Here is an 18991-nt window from a genome sequence, read left to right as displayed (position 1 = left end):
TTAGGCCCTTTGGCCCATTGAGTCTGACTTGCTATTCCGTCGTCCCTCTCAACCCCAGTCTCCTTCCTTCTCCCCGTAATCTTTGACCGTGACTAATCCAGAACTTCTCAGCATCAGCTTTAAATATACCCAGAGACTTGACCTTCACAGACGTCCCTGGCAATCCGCTCCACAGATTCACCACCCTCGGTCTAAAGACATCCCTCCTCATCTCTATTCTAAATGGACGCCCCTGCATTCTGAGGCTTTGGTAGGAAATTTGCAGCTTACTTGGAGCTGAAGCCTAATACATAGGCGACAAAACCAAATCAACTCTCGAAATGGTCAAAATTAAACCAAATAAGGCGGTCTAAAATGCTCTAACCTTTGTAGTGGACAGGCCTTTCATTATCTTAGTTCATGGGGAGAAACAAACGCAAGCTAGCCCTCATCATCAATGACTGGGTGGCACGAACGAGGGAGTCTTATGTTTAAAGACCTGAATAACTGGGTTACGTTACTGATGATGCCCTCCAGTGCACAACCGGTTAGTTAATCCAAGTGGTGTCGGTGAAACATGGGCTATTTCAAACTGGCAGGGTCAAGTGGCACCAAATCTCCGGTAATTAGATCAAAAACAGAAGAAGGTTAACTTTCTCACTACCCATGTGATCCTTTATCCCCTATCAATCTCAAAGAGTAGTCATTCTCTGCCGGCAGGTGGTGATCAAGTTGGCCACAGGGAAACCAATGCCAAGAGTGAAAGTGTACCTGTTCAACTCGTTCAATCCCGGGGCGCAAGAGATTCTCGTCGATGACCAAGGAGAGGGAACCTTCGTCCTCGACACCTCTGAATGGGAAGACGAGGTGTCCTTCATGGTGAGTCCGGAATGGGATTATCTGGAGGGTGGGGTGGGGGTGTCAATCTGGGATGCGAGGATGTTGGATGGTCCTTCTGAGGAGGTGTAGATGGACAATGAGTGGGAGGGTCATTTGGAGGTGAGGGAGAGGGTTTGAGGGAGTTTGGAATCACTGAAGGAGAGAGGGATTGAGAGAGTTGAGGATCAATCTGAGTGACTCACTGAATGAGGTGAGGATCATTCTGAGGGGAGGAACAGGGGCTTTGGTGGAGTTGAGAGTCAACCTGACGGAAAAATTGAATGACGTTGGTCGCCCTGAAGGGAGGAAGAGGGACTCTGAGTGAGTTGAGGTCACTATGAGAGGAGAGAGGGACTCTGCTAGTATGGACGGTCACTCTGAGAGAGAGGGATTGAGAGAGTTGAGGGTCAATCTGAGGCACTATGAGGTAAAGGAAGTGACTCGGATGGTTGGTCAATGATACGAGACCATTCTCTCTCTTTGTGCGGCGTCTGAGATTCGGCGACACCTCGCAGTGCGTCGATCTCCCTCAGCGTTGATCCTCAACTCCCTCAGAGTGATATTCAGCGTCACCTACGATAAACACCGTCGCTTTCCTCGATGACCAACACTTTCCCAGGATGCGCTCAGTGGTGCCGGCAAATGTCGCCACAATTCCCGGGCGCATAATCCAGGCGCTTCGAGCGCCACCTCCAATTCTAACGCCTGTGGATTATGGGAGGGTGCCGGAGGGGTTATGGGTGGTGTGAGGCTTGCTACACTACCATGTGGAGTGTCCACCTCTCACTTCGATGTAATGTTCTCAGGCTTCGCCGGGCATCTTCGGCCTGCCCACTGAGAGCAGGATTTCCCAGCGGAAACCAGGTTTCATTCTAATCGCCACACCCATCCCGATGGGACTCCTCTGCTGCTTCATTGAGGTGGCTCTGAACAACACCCCGTATTCCATCCAACCTGATGGCATGAACATCGATTTCACTAACTTCTGGTGATTTCCCCTCCTCCACCTTCCCTCTCCCTCGTTTCCCACTCTTGCTCCCCTCTTATCTTTCCCTCAGCTCATCCCTGTCTATCAACTCCAACTGGTGTCCTCCCTCCTACCCTTGATCCCAAGGTCTAACCTTCTCTCCAATCAGATTTCTTCTTCTTTTAACCCTTTGGCTATTCCACCAATCACTTCCTGGCTTCTTACTTCAGACCTCTCCCCCACTACTGGCCTTCACCTATCACCTTCTCTCTCGCCCTATTCCTCCTCCTCCCATCTTCTTATTCTGGCGTCTTCTCCCTTCCATTCCAGTCCTGAAGAAGAGTCTGGTTCCGAAATGTCCATTGTTTAGTCCCATCCCTGGACAACGAGTTTCTTCAGCGTTTTATGTGTGTTGCTCTGGGGCATAGCGAAGTCCCCTCTTGGCACAGATGCAATGATGCCATGCCCTCTCTCTCTCTCTCGGGACGGACGCTGGGATGCGTTGCCATCGAATATTTCTTGTGTTCCTTCCTGGTGTCCAAGTCAGGCCCAAATACCGATGACGGCGTGTGTATTCTGTTCTCCCTAGGCCATTTATCATCTTCAGCCTGAGGACAATTACCACTCTCCCCGGCTCACCAGCCACTCTCACGCCCGGCACTCAGTCAAGCAGTTCTACTCCAAGTCCAACAGCTTCCTGTCCATCATGGGTCGTCAGAGGGAGCTGCCGTGCACGTTCGATCTGGAGATGCCGATTAGTTACATCATCAAAGTTCTTCCAGACGGCGGATCTCTCGATCTGGAGGTGTTCCAGTTGGTGAGGCTCGATCTGCTCTTCCCCGCCCGCCCAGCGCCCCTCGAGGCCTCAAGCCTCGTCCTTGCGCCTCACACCATTCCATAACCCAAACCAATCTCTCTGAGTGAATGGTCCCAGAACCGATCACTTCCCTCGTCGCAGCCTACCTCTTCCACTCGACTCAACGTCAACCACAGTGCATTTTCGCCCTCTTCTATACACCCCGAGGTTCGCTCCTCCAACTTCCTTCGAAACAGTGGATAGAGTTCAGAGAACGTAATAGCACAGCGTACGTCCTTCGTCCCACAACGTTGGTCCGACCTCTAAACCTACCTCAAGATCGATCTAACCATTTCCTTCTCAAAATCCTCCGTTTTTCTATCATCAATGTGCCTATCGAAGAATCTCCTAAATATCCCTAATGAATCTATCTCTACCACCATCCCGGACAGGGTGTTCCACACATCCCCCACTCTCTGTGTAAAACCTTACGTCTGACATCCCGTACTATACTTTTCTCCAATCAACAGGAACTTATGCCCCCTGACATCAATCATTTCCACCCTGGGAAAAGTCCAGTTGATCTATACGTCCTATTATCTTGTACACTTCTGTCAACTCATATCTCATTCTCCTTCGCTCTATGGAGAAAAGCCCAAGCTCGCTCAGCAGATCCTCAGAAGACATGTTCCCCCATCCAGGCAGCATCCTGATAAATCTCCTCTACACGTTCTCTAATCCAGACAGCATCCTGGAAAATCTCCTCTATACCATCTCTAATCCAGACACTATATTCGCAAATCGCCCCACACCCTCTCTAAACCAGGCAGCATCCTGGTAAAGCTCCCCTGCACCCTCTTTCATCCAGGCACTATCCTGGTAAAGGTCCTCTGCACCCTCTCTAAATCAGGCTGCATTTTGGTAAATCTCATCTGCATCCTCTCGAAAGGTTCCACATCCTTCCTGTAACGAGGCGACCAGAACTGTGCACAATACTCCATGTGTGGTCTAATCAGGGTTTTATGGAGCTCAACCTATTCCCATAAGACATGCTTTCTAATCCAGACAGCCTTTTGGGAAATCTCCACTGCACCCTCTCTAATCCAGACATCATCTGGGTGAATTTCCTTTGCTCCCTTTCTAAACCAGACAGAATTTTGGTGAATCTCCTCTGCACCCTCTCTGAAGTTTCCACATTCTGCCTGTAATGACGCGAGCAGAACTGAACATAATAGTCTAACTGTGGTCGAATCAGGGTTTTATAGGGCTGCTACCTCGAATCAGAGGTCACACCTTCCAAACCATACAGCAGAGATATCATCCGCATAATCCCCTCAGAATTTTCAATGTCTCAATAATACCACCCCACCCAACCGCCATGCAACAGATGTCCGCTCTCTTCAGCTGTTGTTCACAGGGATTACCCTACATAATATTGCTGCACATGGTAGCCTTTTAATATTTATGTGCCTCCCTCCCATTTCAAAATTGTCCAGGCACAGGAGAGGACAGAAGGAGGTGTTGTCCCCTCTAGGTTTGGACAAATGATCTAGGACAGGAGGGGTGGAGAGAGAGAGAGAGAGAGAGAGAGAGAGAGAGAGAGAGAGAGAGAGAGAGAGAGAGAGAGAGAGAGAGAGAGAGAGAGAGAGAGAGAGAGAGAGAGAGAGATGCTCCTCTTCTGCATTTTAATCATATCGCGCCCTCCCTCTTCCCAATAAATGGATCACAGACCCAATCTGTTCAGAAGCTAGTGATGGGAAGAACAGCATTTCTTCTCTGTCTCTGACAGCCAACCCTCTGGTAATAAATGACCTCATCCCTCGAATCCACCTCCCTCAGTGCCTAACATCGCACGGTAACTCCATTGCGCCTCACCATTTGGTCAAACTCTGGAGTCATGAACATTCCCCCTCTCTCTCCTCCCCTCCTGTACCAGACCACTTATCCTACCTAGAGTACAACATCTCCCCCTCCCTATCTCTCCCATTCACTCTAGTACTCTACTACTTGTTCAGCCTAGAGGGAACAACACCCCACTTGCTCTCTCGTCCACTTCTGTACCAAACTAGATGTCCAACCTCGAGGGGACAGCACCGCACCATCTCTCTTCCACTTCTGTACGAAACTACAACAAAGGCAACACGTGTGAATACAGATGCTGGAAATAAATAAAAACACAAACGTCGTCACTACCTCCTCCCACAGATGCTGTCTGGCCTGCTGATTTCTGCCAACATTTTGTTGTTTTTATCTGTATGAAACTAGTTGTCCAACCTAGAGGGGTCAACACTCCACCCTCTCTCGCCCTCTTCTGTATCAAACTAGTTGTCCAAACTGGAGGAGACAACCCCCGACCCTGGAGGGGCAATACGCACTCCCCTCTCTCTCTCCCTCCTACCCTTATGAACAGAACACTTTTGGAACCTGGAAGGGACAACACATTCCCCTCTCGCTCTTCTCCTTCTTGTATGGGACGAATTGTCCAAACTTGAGATGACAACACTTCTCACTCATTGTCCTCCCTTTTGTCTCAGACCACTTGTCCAAACGCGATGGTCAACACTTCCCTCTCCCTCTCCCCCTCCCTCCCCCTCCCCCCCTCTCCCCCTCCCTCCCCCTCCCCTCCCTCCCCCTCTCCTCCTCCTCATGACCAGACCACTTGTCGAACCTCGAAGAAACAACACCCTCCCTTCCCACACTTCTCCCCTCCAGTACCAGACCGGACCTGACCAAAACCCACTCCCTCTCTTCCCCCTCCAGTACCAGACCGGACCTGACCAAAACCCACTCCCTCTCTTCCCCCTCCGTACCAGACCGGACCTGACCAAAACCCACTCCCTCTCTTCCCCCTCCGTACCAGACCTGACCTGACCAAAACCCACTCCCTCTCTTCCCCCTCCGTACCAGACCGGACCTGACCAAAACCAACTCCCTCTCTTCCCCCTCCGTACCAGACCGGACCTGACCAAAACCCACTCCCTCTCTTCCCCCTCCGTACCAGGCCACATCTCCACAACCGAGGGGAGAACAACTTCCTACTCTCTCCCCTCCCCTCCCCACTTCCTACTCTCTCCCCTCCCCACTTGTACCAGACCAGCTGTCCAACCTCGAGGTTTAGCACTTCCCAGTGTCTCTATCCTCCCCTCCTATACCAGAAAACTTGTCCAAACTCGAGGGTCAAAACATCCCACTCTCTTTTTTCCTCTTTTCCTCTGCTATACCAGAGTATTTGTGCAACCTCCAGGGGCAACACCAGTCCTCTCCCTCTTTCCTCCCCTCCTGTACCAAACCACTTGTCCAACCGCGAAGGCCAACTCCACCTCCTCTCTCTCTCCTCTCCTCCTGTACCAGACCAATTTACCACCCCCGAGTGTCAACACTTCCCCTCCCTCTTTCCCTTCTTGCACGAGACCACTTGTCCAAGCTCTAGTCATTATCTGTCCTCTGTTCTGCAGGCGATGGCGAGAGGGAAGATCATCAGCTTTGAGAAGAGCTCACAATCCATTGAAGGGACGGAAGGTAGGAAAATGGGGCATCGGTGGGACGTGACGAACTTCCACAGTCACGGAACCCGATCGCAACAGACCGTAGAACTGTTGGAATGACCCGGAACACAGACGGGAATGGGATCTCTGGTGTCTACGGGAAGGTGGGGGGGGGGCGGTGGGGGGTGGGAAGGAAGCTGTGTTTGTCACAGGAGTCCAAGTGAAGGGGTTGTACAGGAGTTCACAGGAAGTCTATGATTGTGACCAGAGATTGTGACCAGTGCCCGTGATCTATGTCTGTGAATGGTGTCTGTGACGTAACCGGTCTGTGATTGAGAATGGTGTCTGTAATCGGTATATGTGCCTGTGATTGGAATGTGGGACTGTGAAAGTTCTCTGTGAATGTGACTGGTTTCTGTGTCTGTGATTGATGTGTATGACTGTGACCGGTGTCTGCGTCTGCACCCGGTGTTTGTGACTGTTGTGGTATCTATGACAGTGACAGGTGTCTGTGTCTGTGACAGTGATCGGTGTCTGTGTCTGTGTTCAGTGTCTGCGTCTGTGACCGATGTCTGTGTCTGAGACTGGTGTCTGCATCTGTGATATGTGTCTGTAACTCTGATCAATGTCTATGAGTGTGATCGGTGTCTGTGACTGTGACCAGCGTCTGTGAGAGTTACCGGTGACTGTAACATTGACGGGTGTCTGCAACTGTGAGTGCTGTCTCACTGTGATCAATGTCTGTGACTGAGACGGTCTCTGTGACTTTGATCGGTGTCTGTGACAGTGACCGATGTCTTTGTCTGTGACCAGTGTCTGTGACTATTATTGGTGTCCGTGAATGTGGCCGGTGCCTGTGACAGAGACCAGTGTCGATGTCTGTGCCTTGTGTCCGTGAATGTGACCGGTGTTTGTGACTGTAATCTGTGTCTGTGTCTATAACAAGTGTCTGGATTGGTGACCGGTGTTTGTGACTGTAATCTGTGTCTGTGTCTATAACAAGTGTCTGGATTGGTGACCGGTGTTTGTGACTGTAATCTGTGTCTGTGTCTATAACAAGTGTCTGGATTGGTGACTGGTGTAAGAGCGATATCTGTGCTGTGACTGATGTCCGTGAATGTTATCGGGTAATGTAACTGTGATCAGTATCTATGAGAGTGATCGGTTTCTATGATTGTGATCAGTGTCAGTGACTGTGATCGGTCTTTACGACTGTGATGAGTTTCTGTGACTCTGACCTGCCTCGGTAACAGATATTGGTGTTTGAATCTGTGACCAGTGTCTTTGACTATGACCGATGTCTGCGATCGTGATAGGTGTCTCTGATTGTGATTGTTGTCTGTGACTCTGACCAGTGTCTCTCACTATGACAGGTGTCTGAGACTGTGACTTGTTTATGTCACCGGTGCCTGTGACAGTAATCAGTGTCTGTGACTGAGATCAGTTTCTGTGACACTGTCTGTGACTGTCTGTGTCTGTGACCAGCGCCTGTGACTATAACAGGTATCTGTGACTGACCTGTTTATATAACTGGTGTCTGTGACTGTGATTGTGACCTGTTTATGTGACCGGTGTCTGTGACTGTGATCGGTGTTTGTGACTGTGATATGTTTCTGTGACTCTGAACAGTGTCTGTAACAGATATTAGTGTTTGGGACTGTGACCTGTGTCCCTGACTATGACAGGTGTCTGTGACTGTGACCTGTTTATGTGATCGTTGTCGGTGACTGTGATCGGTGTCCGATTGTGACTGAGGACTGCGACTCTGACCAGTGTCTGACACCGTGACAGGTGTTCATGCTTGTGGGCGGTGTCTGTGACTGTGGTCAGCATCTGTGACTGCGACCAATGTCTGTAACTGTGATCGGTCACTGTGACTGTGGCCGATGTCTTCTCTATACCTGTGTGTGTGTGTGTGTGTGTGTGTGTGTGTGTGTGTGTGTGTGTGTGTGTGTGTGTGTGTGTGTGTGTGTGTGTGTGTGTGTGTGTGTGTGTGAGATTGGAGTATGTGTCAGATATCAGGGTCTGAGTCTGTGATCGGATCGTTTTCTGTGCAGGACATATGTATTCCAAAATTGAAGAAATGCTCAACTGGTAAAATAGTACCAGCGTGGCTGACAAGGGAAGACAATGCTATTGTAAAAACACAAGAAAGGGCATACAGCAAAGGAGCAAAAAATAGTGGGAAGATAGTGGACTGGGAAGTTTTTTTAAAACCTAGAGAGAACAGCACAGAAAATTTTTTCAGAAGGCATTTCATAAGGTCCCACATAGAAGATTGGTGGGTAAAATCAAAGCTCAGGGCATCGGGGGTAAGGCATTGACATGGATAGAAAACTGGTTGGCAGATAGAAAGCAAAGGGTAGCGGTGAATGGGTGTTTCTCGAAATGGCAGGTGGTGACTAGTGGGGGTGCCACAGGGCTCCGTATTGGGACCACAGCTGTTTACCATTTACGTCAACGAATTGGATGAAGGCATTGAAAATAACATCAGCAAATTTGCTGATGATACTAAGCTGGGTGGCAGTGTGACATGTGATGAGGATGTTAGGAGAATTCAGGGTGATTTGGATAGGCTGGGTGAGTGGGCAGATACTTGGCAGATGACGTTTAATGTGAATAAGTGTGAGGTTATGCACTTTGGGAGTAAGAACAGGAAGGCAGATTATTATCTGAACGGTGTAGAGTTGAGTAAGGGAGAAATACAAAGAGATCTCGGAGTCCTTGTTCATCAGTCACTGAAGGTGGATGAGCAAGTGCAGCAGGCAGTGAAGAAGGCTATTGGAATGTTGGCCTTTATTACAAAGGGAATTGAGTACAAGAGCAAGGAAATCCTCTTGCATTTGTACAGAGCCCTGGTGAGACAACACCTGGAGTATTGTGTGCAGTTTTGGTCTCTAGGGTTAAGGAAGGGCATCCTGGCTATAGAGGAAGTGCAGCGTAGATTCACGAGGTTAATTCCTGGGATGTCTGGACAGTCTTACGCAGAGAGGTTAGAGAGACTGGGCTTGTGCACGGTGGAATTAAGGAGATTGAGAGGGGATCTGATTGAAACATATAAGATTATTAAGGGATTGGATAAGATAGAGGCAGGAAATATGTTCCAGATGCTGGGAGAGTCCAGTACCAGAGGGCATGGTTTGACAATAAGGGGTAGGTCATTTAGGACAGAGTTAAGGAAAAACTTCTTCTCCCAGAGAGTTGTGGGGGTCTGGAAAGCACTGCCTCGGAAGGTAGTGGAGGCCAATTCTCTGGATGCTTTCAAGAAGGAGCTAGATAGGTATCTTATGGATAGGGGAATCAAGGGATATGGGGACAAGGCAGGAACCGGGTATTGATAGTAGTTGATCAGCCATGATCTCAAAATGGCGTTGCAGGCTCGAAGGGCCGAATAGTCTACTTCTGCACCTATTGTCTATTGTCTAATGTATTGACCAGATGAACAGCAACCTAGAGTTCTGAAAGATGTGGCATTAGTGATTGTGGTTGCACTAGAAATGGTCTTCCAAAAATATAACCACATAACTATATAACTACAGAACAGAAACGGGCCATCTCGACCCTTCTAGTCCGTGCCGAACGCTTACTGTCACCTAGTCCCACTGGTTCGCACTCAGCCCTTAACCCTCCATTCCTTTGCTGTCCATATACCTATCCAATTTTACTTTAAATGACAATACCGAACCTGCCTCTACCACTTCTACTGTGAGCTCGTTCCACACAGCTACCACTCTCTGAGTAAAGAAATTCTCCCTCGTGTTACCCTTTTGCCCACTAACTCTCAACTCATATCCTCTTGTTTGAATCACCCCTACTCTCAATGGAAAAAGCCTATCCACGTCAACTCTATACCGCTCATAATTTTAAATACCTCTATCAAGTCTCCCCTCAACCTTCTACGCTCCAAAGAATAAAGACCTAACTTGTTCAATATTTCCCTGTAACTTAGGTGCTGAAACCCAGGTAACATTCTAGTAAATCTTCTCTGTACTCTCTCTATTTGGTTGACATTTTTCCTATAATTCGGTGACCAGAATCGTCACAACACTTCACAACACGACCTTATAAATGCCCTGTACAATTATAACATTACATCCCAACTCCTATACTCAATGATCTGATTTATAAAGGCCAGCATACCAAAAGCTTTCTTCACCACCCTATCCACATGAGATTCCACCTTCAGGAAACGATGCACCATTATTCTTAGATTACTCTGTTCTACTGCATTCTTCAATGCCCTACCATTTACCTTCTATGTCCTATTTGGATTATTCCTACCAAAATGTAGCACCCCACACTTATCAGCATTAAACTCCATCTGTCATCGTTCAGTCCACTCTTCTAACTGGCCTAAATCTCTCTGCAAGCTCTGAAAACGTACTTCATTATCCACAACGCCACCTACCTTAGTATCATCTGCATACTTACTAATACAATTTACCAGCCCATCATCCAGATCAATAATGTATAAGACAAACAACATTGGACCCAGTACAGATCCCTAAGGCACAACACTGGTCACCGGCCTCCAACCTGACAAACAGTTATCCACCACTACTCTCTGGCATATCCATCCAGCCACTGTTGAATCCAATTTACTACTTCAATATTAATACCTAACTATTGAATCTTCTTAGCTAACCTTCCGTGGGGAACCTTGTCAAAGGCCTTACTGATGTCCATATATACGACATCCGCTGCTTTACGTTCGTCAGCTTTCCTCGTAATCGCTTCAAAAAATTCAATAAGTTTGTCAAACATGACCTTCCACGCCCAAATCCATGTTGACTGTTCCTAATCAGACCCTGTCTATCCAGATAATTATATATATAATCTCTACGAATACTTTCCATTAATTTACCCACCACTGACATCAAGCTGATAGGCCTATAATAGGCTTGGTTTACTCTTAGAACCGTTTTTAAACAATGGAACCACATGAGCAATACGCCAATGCTCCGGCACCATCCCCATTCCTAATGACATTTTAAATATTTCTGTCAGAGCCCCTGCTATTTCTACAATAACTTCCCTCAAGGTCCTAGGGAATATCCTGTCAGGACCCAGAGTTCTATCCACTCTTATTTTCCTTAAAAGCACCAGTACTTCCTCCTCTTTAATCGTCGTAGTTTCCATAAATTCCTACTTGTTTCCCTTACCTTACACAATTCAATATCCTTCTCCTTAGTGAATACCGAAGAAAAGAAATTGTTCAAAATCTCCCCCATCTCTTTCGGCTGTCCACTCTGATTCTCTAAGGGACCAATTTTCTCCCTCACTATCTTTTTGCTATTAATGTAACTATAGAAACCCTTCGGATTTATTTTCACCCTACTTGCCAAAGCAACCTCGTATCTTCTTTTAGCTTTTCTAATGTCTTTCTTAAGATTCTTCTTCCATTCTTTATATTCCTCGAGCACCTTATTTACTCCATGATGCATACATTTATTGTAGATATCTCTCTTTTTCCTAACCAGCTTTCCAATATCCCTTCAAAATCATGGCTTTCTCAAACTTTTAACCTTTCCTTTCAACCTAACAGGAACATCAAGAATCTGTACCCTCAGCATTTCACCTTTAAATGACCTCCATTCCTCTATTACATCCTTCCCATAAGACACGTTGTCCCAATCCACTCCTTCAAACACCTTTCGCATCTCCTCAAAATTAGCCTTTCTCCAATCTGAAATCTCAATCCTGGGTCCAGTCCTATCCTTCTCCATAATTATATTGAAACTAATGGCATGTTGATCACTGGACCCGAAGTGCTCCCCAACACATATCTCCGTCACCTGACCAATTTCATTCGCTAACAGAAGATCCAACACTGCCCCTTCTCTAGTCGGTACCTCAATGTATTGCTGTAAACAACTATCCTGCACACATTTTACAAACTCCAAACCGTACATCCCTTTTACAGTATTGGCTTCCCAGTCTATGTTAAATTAAAATTTCACACAATCACAACCCTGTGTACTACAAATATCTGCTATCTCCTTGGAAAATCATTGGACTCTGGCATGGTACCAGAGGACTAGAACATTGCAAATGTTACTCCATTCTTTTAGACAGGCGGAAGGCAGCAGTAAGGAAATTATAGACCACTTGTGGTTGGGAAGATGTTAGTTAATTTTTATGGATGAGGTGATGGGGTACTTGGTGACAAAAGACAAGATAGTAGGAAGTCAGCATGGCTTCCTTCATGTCGGAAGAATCCTGCCTGACGAACCTGTTGGGATTCTTTGAGGAGATTACAAGTAGGATATATAAAGTGGATGCGGTGGATGTCATATATTTGGACTTTGAGAAGGCCTTTGACAAAGTGCCACAATTGAAGCTGCTTACCAAGGTAAGTGCAAATGGTATTATAGGAAAGTTACTAACATGTTTAGAGCATTGGCTGATTGGTAGGAGGCAGCGAGAGAGAATAAAATAAGACTTTTCTGGTTGGCTGCTAATGACTAGTGATGCTCCGCAGTGGTAGGTTTTGGGACCACTTCTTTTTATGCTGTATATAAATAATTTAGATGATGGAATAGAAGGTTTTGGTGGCAAGTCTGTAGATGATATGAAGATTAGTGGGCAGTAGTGAGGAAACAGGACGGATGCAGAAGGACTTAGTCTTTATCTATCCTACTTGTGATCTACTCAAACAATCTCAACAGGTTCGTCAGACAGGATTCTTCCGTCCTGTCTAAGGCAAGAAAGTGGCAAGTGAAATACAATTTTGGAAAATGCATGGTCATGCACTTTGGTAGTAGAAATAAATGTGCGGAGTATTTTCTAAACGGGCAGAAAATCCAGGAATCTTAGCTGCAGAGGGACTTCGGAGTCCTTGTGCAGAATACCCGGAATGTTAACTTGCAAGTTGAGTGGATGGTGAGGAAGGCAAATGCCATGTTAGCATTCATTACAAGAGGTCTAGAATAGGTTATTGATCGGACATGGCGTCAGAGGTTACGGGAAGAAGGCCGGTAAGTGGGTTTGAGGAGGAGATTAGAAAGAGGGGATCAGCCGAGACTGAACGGCGGAGCAACTTGATGGACCAGATGACCTATTTCTGCGCCTAAAGCTTGCTCTCTTATGATTGTGAGCGATGTCGCTGAGTGTGAGCGGTGTCTGTGACTGTGATCAGTTTCTGTGACTCTGGCCGGTGTCTATAACTGTGATAGGAGTCAGTCTGTGTCTGTGTTCGGTGCCTGTGACTGTGACATGTTTATGTGACCAGTGTCTGTGTCTGTGATGGGTGTTTTTGACCGGAATCTGTGGCTGTGACCCATGTATGTGACTGTGATCGGTCTGTGACTATGAACGTTGTCTGTGACTGTGACCTGTTTATGAGTCTAGTGACGGTGTTTGTGATCGGAGTTTTTGACCCGTGTCTGTGACTGTGACCGGTGGTTGTGATTGTGGACTGTTAATGTGATCAGTGTCTCTGTCTGTGATCAGTGTTCTTGACCGGTGACTGTGACCGTGATGGTTGTCTATGCATGCGGCTGGTGTCTGTATGATTGCTGTCTGTGCCTGTGACTATGTCTGTGACTGCCGGTGTCTGTGTCTGTGATTAGTGCCTGTGATTGTGACGGGAGTCCGTGACATTGTTTGATGTCTGTGATTGTGACCAGTGTCTGTGACTGTGACCGGTGTCAATGAGTGTGATGGGTGTCTGAGACTGCGACCAGTGTCTGTGACTGTGACCGGAATCTATGAGTGTGATCGGTGTCTGAGACTGCGACCAGTGTCTGTGACTGTGACCGGTGTCAATGAGTGTGATCGGTGTCTGAGACTGTGACCAGCGTCTGTGAGTGTGATGGGTGTCTGAGACTGCGACCAGTGTCTGTGACTGTGACCAGTGTCTATGAGTGTGATCGGTGTCTGAGACTGCGACCAGTGTCTGTGACTGTGACCAGTGTCTATGAGTGTGATCGGTGTCTGAGACTGCGACCAGTGTCTGTGACTGTGACTAGTGTCTATGAGTGTGATAGGTGTCTGAGACTGTGACCAGTGTCTGTGACTGTGACCGGTGTCCATGAGTGTGATCGGTGTCTGGAATTGCAAACGGTGTCTGTGACTGTGATGACTGTCTGTGACTCTGACCGGTGTTTGTAATTGTAATCAGAGTCAGTGTGTGTGACCGATGCCTGTGACTGTAACCGGTGTCACTGACTGTGACTGGTGGCTGTGACTGTGATTGTGATCTGTGTCAGGGACCGGTGCCTGTGACCAGTGTCTGTCTTTGACTCTGACTGGTTTCTCTGTCTGTGATCGGAGTGTGTGATTGTGACAGGTTTATTTGACCAGTGTCAGTGACTGTGACCAGTTTATGTGACCTGTGTCTGTGTTCGGTGCTTTTAATCAGTGTCTGTTACTATTTTTGGTGTCTCTGACTGATCAGTGTTTGTGACTGTGTCTGTGACCGGTGTCTATGCCTGTGACCCTTTTTTTGTGACTGTTACCGGTGTTTCTGATTGTGATCTGTGTCTGTGACCGGTGATCACTGCCTGTGATGGTGGTCAGTCTCTCGCTCAGGAAACAGTATGTGATTTGGTGATCGGTGTTTTGACCGGGAACGTGTCTCTGCTCTGGTTCAATTTCTACGATCTGGCTCCGTGACTCATTCTGTTTTCACAGAGGGATCGTTCACTCTCCGGCAGATGATCACCGCAGATATGTCTCCCGTCACCCGGATCCTGGTGTTCACCGCGCTCCCTAACGGAGAGATCATTGCCGACACCATCAAGTTCAATGTCGCCAAATGTTTCCACAATCAGGTGAGAAGTCCTGGCTCCTTACTCTCTCCGTTTCCAGACATCATTCCCTCCCTGTTGGCTCCCCAGCATTAGAGCTTCATTGCTTTGCGAAAGCGTGCACAAACAGAAATCCTGTAAAAAGTAAGGTCGTGTCCAACGATTCAATGCCCATTTAGGAATTGGATGGCGAGGGGAAGAATCTGTTCCTCAATCGCTGAGGTGTGACTTCAGACTTCTATCACCTACCTGATGGTAACAGTGAGAAAGAGGCATGCCCTGGGTGTAGGAGGTCCTTCATAATGGACGCTGCCTTTCTGAGACACCGCTCCTTAAAGATATCCTGGGTACTTTGTAGGCTGGTACCGAGGATGGAGCTGACTAGATTTACAACCTTCTGCGGCTTCTTTCGGCCCTGTGCAGTAGCTCATCCATACCAGACAGTGATGCAGCCTGTCAGAATGCTCTCCACGGTACAACTATAGAAGTTTTTGAGTGTATTTGTTGACATGCCAAATCTCTTTAAACTCCTAGTAAAGTACAGCCGCTGTATTGCTTTCTTTATAACTGCATCAATATGCTGGGACCAGGTTAGATCTTCAAAGCTCTTGACACCCAGGACTTGAAACTGCTCACTCTCTCCACTTCTGATCCCTCAGTGAGGATTGGCATGGTGTCCTTCCTAAAGTCCACAATCAGTTCTTTCGTCTTGCTCACGTTGAGCGCCAGGTTGTTACTGCGGCACCATTCCAGTAGTTGGCATACCTCACTCCTGTACGCCCACCCGAGATTCTTCCAACAATGATTGTATAGTCAGCAAATTTGTAGATGGTACTTGCGCTATGCCTAGCTACACAATCATGTGTACATAGAGACTAGAGCAGTGGGCGCAGCACACACTCCTGAGGTGCGCCAATGTTGATCGTCAGTGAGGAGGAGATGTTATCGGCAATCCGCACAGACTGTGGTCTTACGGTTAGGAAGTCGATGATCCAATTGCAGAGGGAGATACAGAGGCCCAGGTTCTGCAACTTCTCAATCAGGATTGTGGGAATGATGGTATTCACAGAATGTCTTGCAGTCATTTCGGGGTTATTGTTTCGTCTGTCCTAGTTCTGAATTCCTTAGTGCCCCGGTGTGTATTTCGGCGTGCGGGGGAGGGGGAGGGGGGGGGGAGACGCTTGCCAACCCCTCTTTGCCGGTCGTTGTGGATACTTGTTGAAACTCAGGCAGAGTTCTTCTGTCAATCGTGAGTTCAGAGTTTCTGAGCATTATATAATAACAGAGAACGTACACAGTATACAACCTTAAAGTTCGTACTCCAGAGACACCCACAAAAGAAGAAACCCCGTGAAACATCGAGGCTCCAAAGCCGCCTTCTGACCCCAATCTCTTTGCCCAAGAAGTAGCAAAAGCATCGACAACCCACACCCCTTGCACACCCCCATCCCCCCCCCCACACACACACCGGGCAACAGCTCCAGAGACCCCGATCCGGAGTCCATTAAAGCCCAATTTTGCGGTTGCCTCAGACAGGATCGCTCTCTCTCTCTCTCTCTCTCTCTCTCTCTCTCTCTCTCTCTCTCTCTCTCTCTCTCTCTCTCTCTCTCTCCTCTCTCTCTCTCTCTCTCCTCTCTCTCTCTCTCTCGCTCTCTCTCTCTCTCTCTCTCCTCTCTCCTCTCTCTCTCTCTCTCTCTCCTCTCTCTCTCTCTCTCAGACACACACGCACACACACTCTCTCTCTCACTCTCTCTCACTCACTCTCTCTCACTCTCTCTCACTCACTCTTTCTCTTTCTCTCTCACTCTCTCTGCATAGTTTCTGCACAGTTTGCCCCAGTTCTCGTTAGTTTTTTTTCCTGTTAGACCAGCAGAAGTCTCGGGTACTCCATCACCCGATCTTGCCGAGGATGCTGAACCACGCTCCCTCTTTCGGTGGTCAGTCCCAGATCACTCCGTCCCTTTCTTCCTACCCGAGCTGATCTTTCCCTGCCTGTCTCAGTGAGAATCAGATTAAATATCAGCGGCATTCAGGTCTGTTGTGAAATCGGTTGTTTTGTGACAGCAAGACAATGAATACATAACCTACTAATGTATATGAACAGGTGACCATATGTGCACGATATAAATATTATTTATTAGTGAAAAGAGGGAGTGTTGTGGTGTTCATGGGTTCAATGCCCATTCAGAAATCTGAGGGTTGTGGGGAAGAAGCTGTTCCTGAGTCGATGAGAGTGTCTCTTCAGGCTTCTGCTCCTCCTCTCTAATGGTAATAACGAGATGAGGGTATGAGAGGGGGTACTCAGTGATGGATGCCCCTTTTCGAGGCACCACCTCTTGCAGACGTCCTCGAATGTGGGGAGGGATGGTACCAAAATGGAGCAGGCTGACTCTCGGACCTCCTGCAAGCCTCTTGCGATCCTCTGCGTTGGAGCCTCTACCCCCCAGACGGCGATCGATCCTTCCCTTCCTCAAACCCTTTGTATCTCTCTCAGGTGCAGCTCAGATTCTCCGGCTCCGAGGAGCTCCCGGGTTACCCCGATCGATGTCGACCTTCGGGCACAGCCAGGCTCCTGTGCGGACTCCGAGTTGTGGATCAGAGTGTTCTGCTCCTGAGACCGGAACAGGAGCTATCAGCTAACAGCGTGAGTTCCCGCTCGCCGTCCCTCACCCTCCCGACCACTGGATTGTCGAGGGAGGAATTGTTCCGAATCAGCCCCGGGTTCCCGCTCCCCATCCCTGTAAAGCTGACCCGTGGGTTACGGAAGGAGTGGAGAGGGGGTGAATTACCCCCAGGTTCCCTCCCCCATCCCTGGCCCTCTGACCTCTGGATTAGGGAGGGAGGTAGCAGGTGAATCAGCCCAGTGTTCACCCGCGCTAACCTTGTCCTACTGATCTTCTCTCTTAGTGCGTGGCTGAGTTCAAATTTGTTGCTCTCTCAATCTAATGTACTCCCTCCCTCTCTTCCACCCCTGTGGACCTACCCTTCTGTTTCTCTAACCCTTGTTCTCTTACTCAATCCCCCTCTGTCTCCCTTCCATCCATTTCTCTCTCTCGTCTTTCTCCCATTTCCTCCCAATCTCCATGCCTTTCGATCCGTTATCACTCTCTCTCCACACTCACCCCCACCTCATCCCTCCTTCCTCCCTCACCAACTCCCTCTCCCCCTGACCCCACACCTTTCACAACCTCCACTTTCACCGCTTCCCCGTCACCCCTCCCCTTTCTTCCCTCTCTCCCATCCTCTCTACCCCTCTCTTCCCTCCCTTCCCTCTTGTTCCCTCTCTTGTACCGCACTCGCTACGTCTTTCCTTTCCTTCTCCCCCTCTCCCTCCCTTCCTCCCCTCTCTCTTCCCACTCCCCACTCTCTGTAGCCTTTCTCTTCTCTCGCTCTCCCCCTCTCTCTCCACTTGCACTCTCTCCGTGTATTCCATTTGCGATTTCTTGCCGCTTTCCTTATCGTGCTTATGTCTCTCTATGTATATATCTATCAATTTCTATCATACTCTCTCTCCCCTATCTCTCCCACTCTCACCCTCCCTCTTCCCTTTTCACCCCCTCTCTCTCTCCCTCTCCTCCCCTATTCTCTGGCCCCCTCTCGCTCCCCCTTCTCCCTCCTTTCTCTCTCTCTCTCTGCAGATCTACTCCAGCCTGCCAATGTCTGATCTCGATGATCACCATTATCTGATTTTGGACAACGATGGCGAGTTTTGTAAACCGGACGACGGGGGCTACAGGGTTGGTTGGCACGATCGGCAGTCGGTCTTTGACGTCAGCCGGCTTCTCGAGGTATCTCCTATTTGAAAAATAATGAGTTAGAAGGGAACAGTAGAATGAGAGGTTAAACAATTAAGGTTTCCTGCCATAACAGACATAAGCACAGGAAGAAAGCGGCAGGAATAAGGTTGAACAAGTTAAGTCTTTATTCTTTGGAGCGTAGAAAGTTGAGGGGGGACTTGATAGAGGTATCTAAAATTATGAGGGGGATAGATAGATTTGACGTGGATTGGCTTTTCCATTGAGAGTAGGGGAGATTCAAACAAGAGACATGAGTTGAGAGTTAAGGGGCAAAAGTTTAGGGGTAACACGAGGGGGAACTTCTTTACTCAGAGAGTGGTAGCTGTGTGGAACGGGCT

General features: G+C 48.2%; 1 protein-coding gene across 2 annotated transcripts in view; it reads left to right on the top strand.

Moving 5' to 3' along the window:
• Window positions 1–703: 703 nt before the first annotated feature.
• Window positions 704–18991, top strand: part of LOC140723656 (alpha-2-macroglobulin) — a 98656-nt gene continuing 80368 nt past the window's right edge. For both annotated transcript variants that reach the window (XM_073038222.1, XM_073038223.1), the window contains exons 1-6: window positions 704–858; window positions 2415–2642; window positions 6077–6140; window positions 14741–14880; window positions 17351–17500; window positions 18495–18644. In XM_073038222.1, coding sequence (XP_072894323.1) covers window positions 730–858; window positions 2415–2642; window positions 6077–6140; window positions 14741–14880; window positions 17351–17500; window positions 18495–18644 — 861 coding nt within the window. In that variant the 5' untranslated portion in view covers window positions 704–729. The remainder of the gene's footprint in view (window positions 859–2414; window positions 2643–6076; window positions 6141–14740; window positions 14881–17350; window positions 17501–18494; window positions 18645–18991) is intronic.

The sequence above is a fragment of the Hemitrygon akajei genome, unplaced genomic scaffold (assembly GCF_048418815.1).
Source record: "Hemitrygon akajei unplaced genomic scaffold, sHemAka1.3 Scf000123, whole genome shotgun sequence".
Taxonomy (NCBI): Eukaryota; Metazoa; Chordata; class Chondrichthyes; order Myliobatiformes; family Dasyatidae; genus Hemitrygon; species Hemitrygon akajei.
This window is presented reverse-complemented; position numbering and strand designations above follow the sequence as displayed.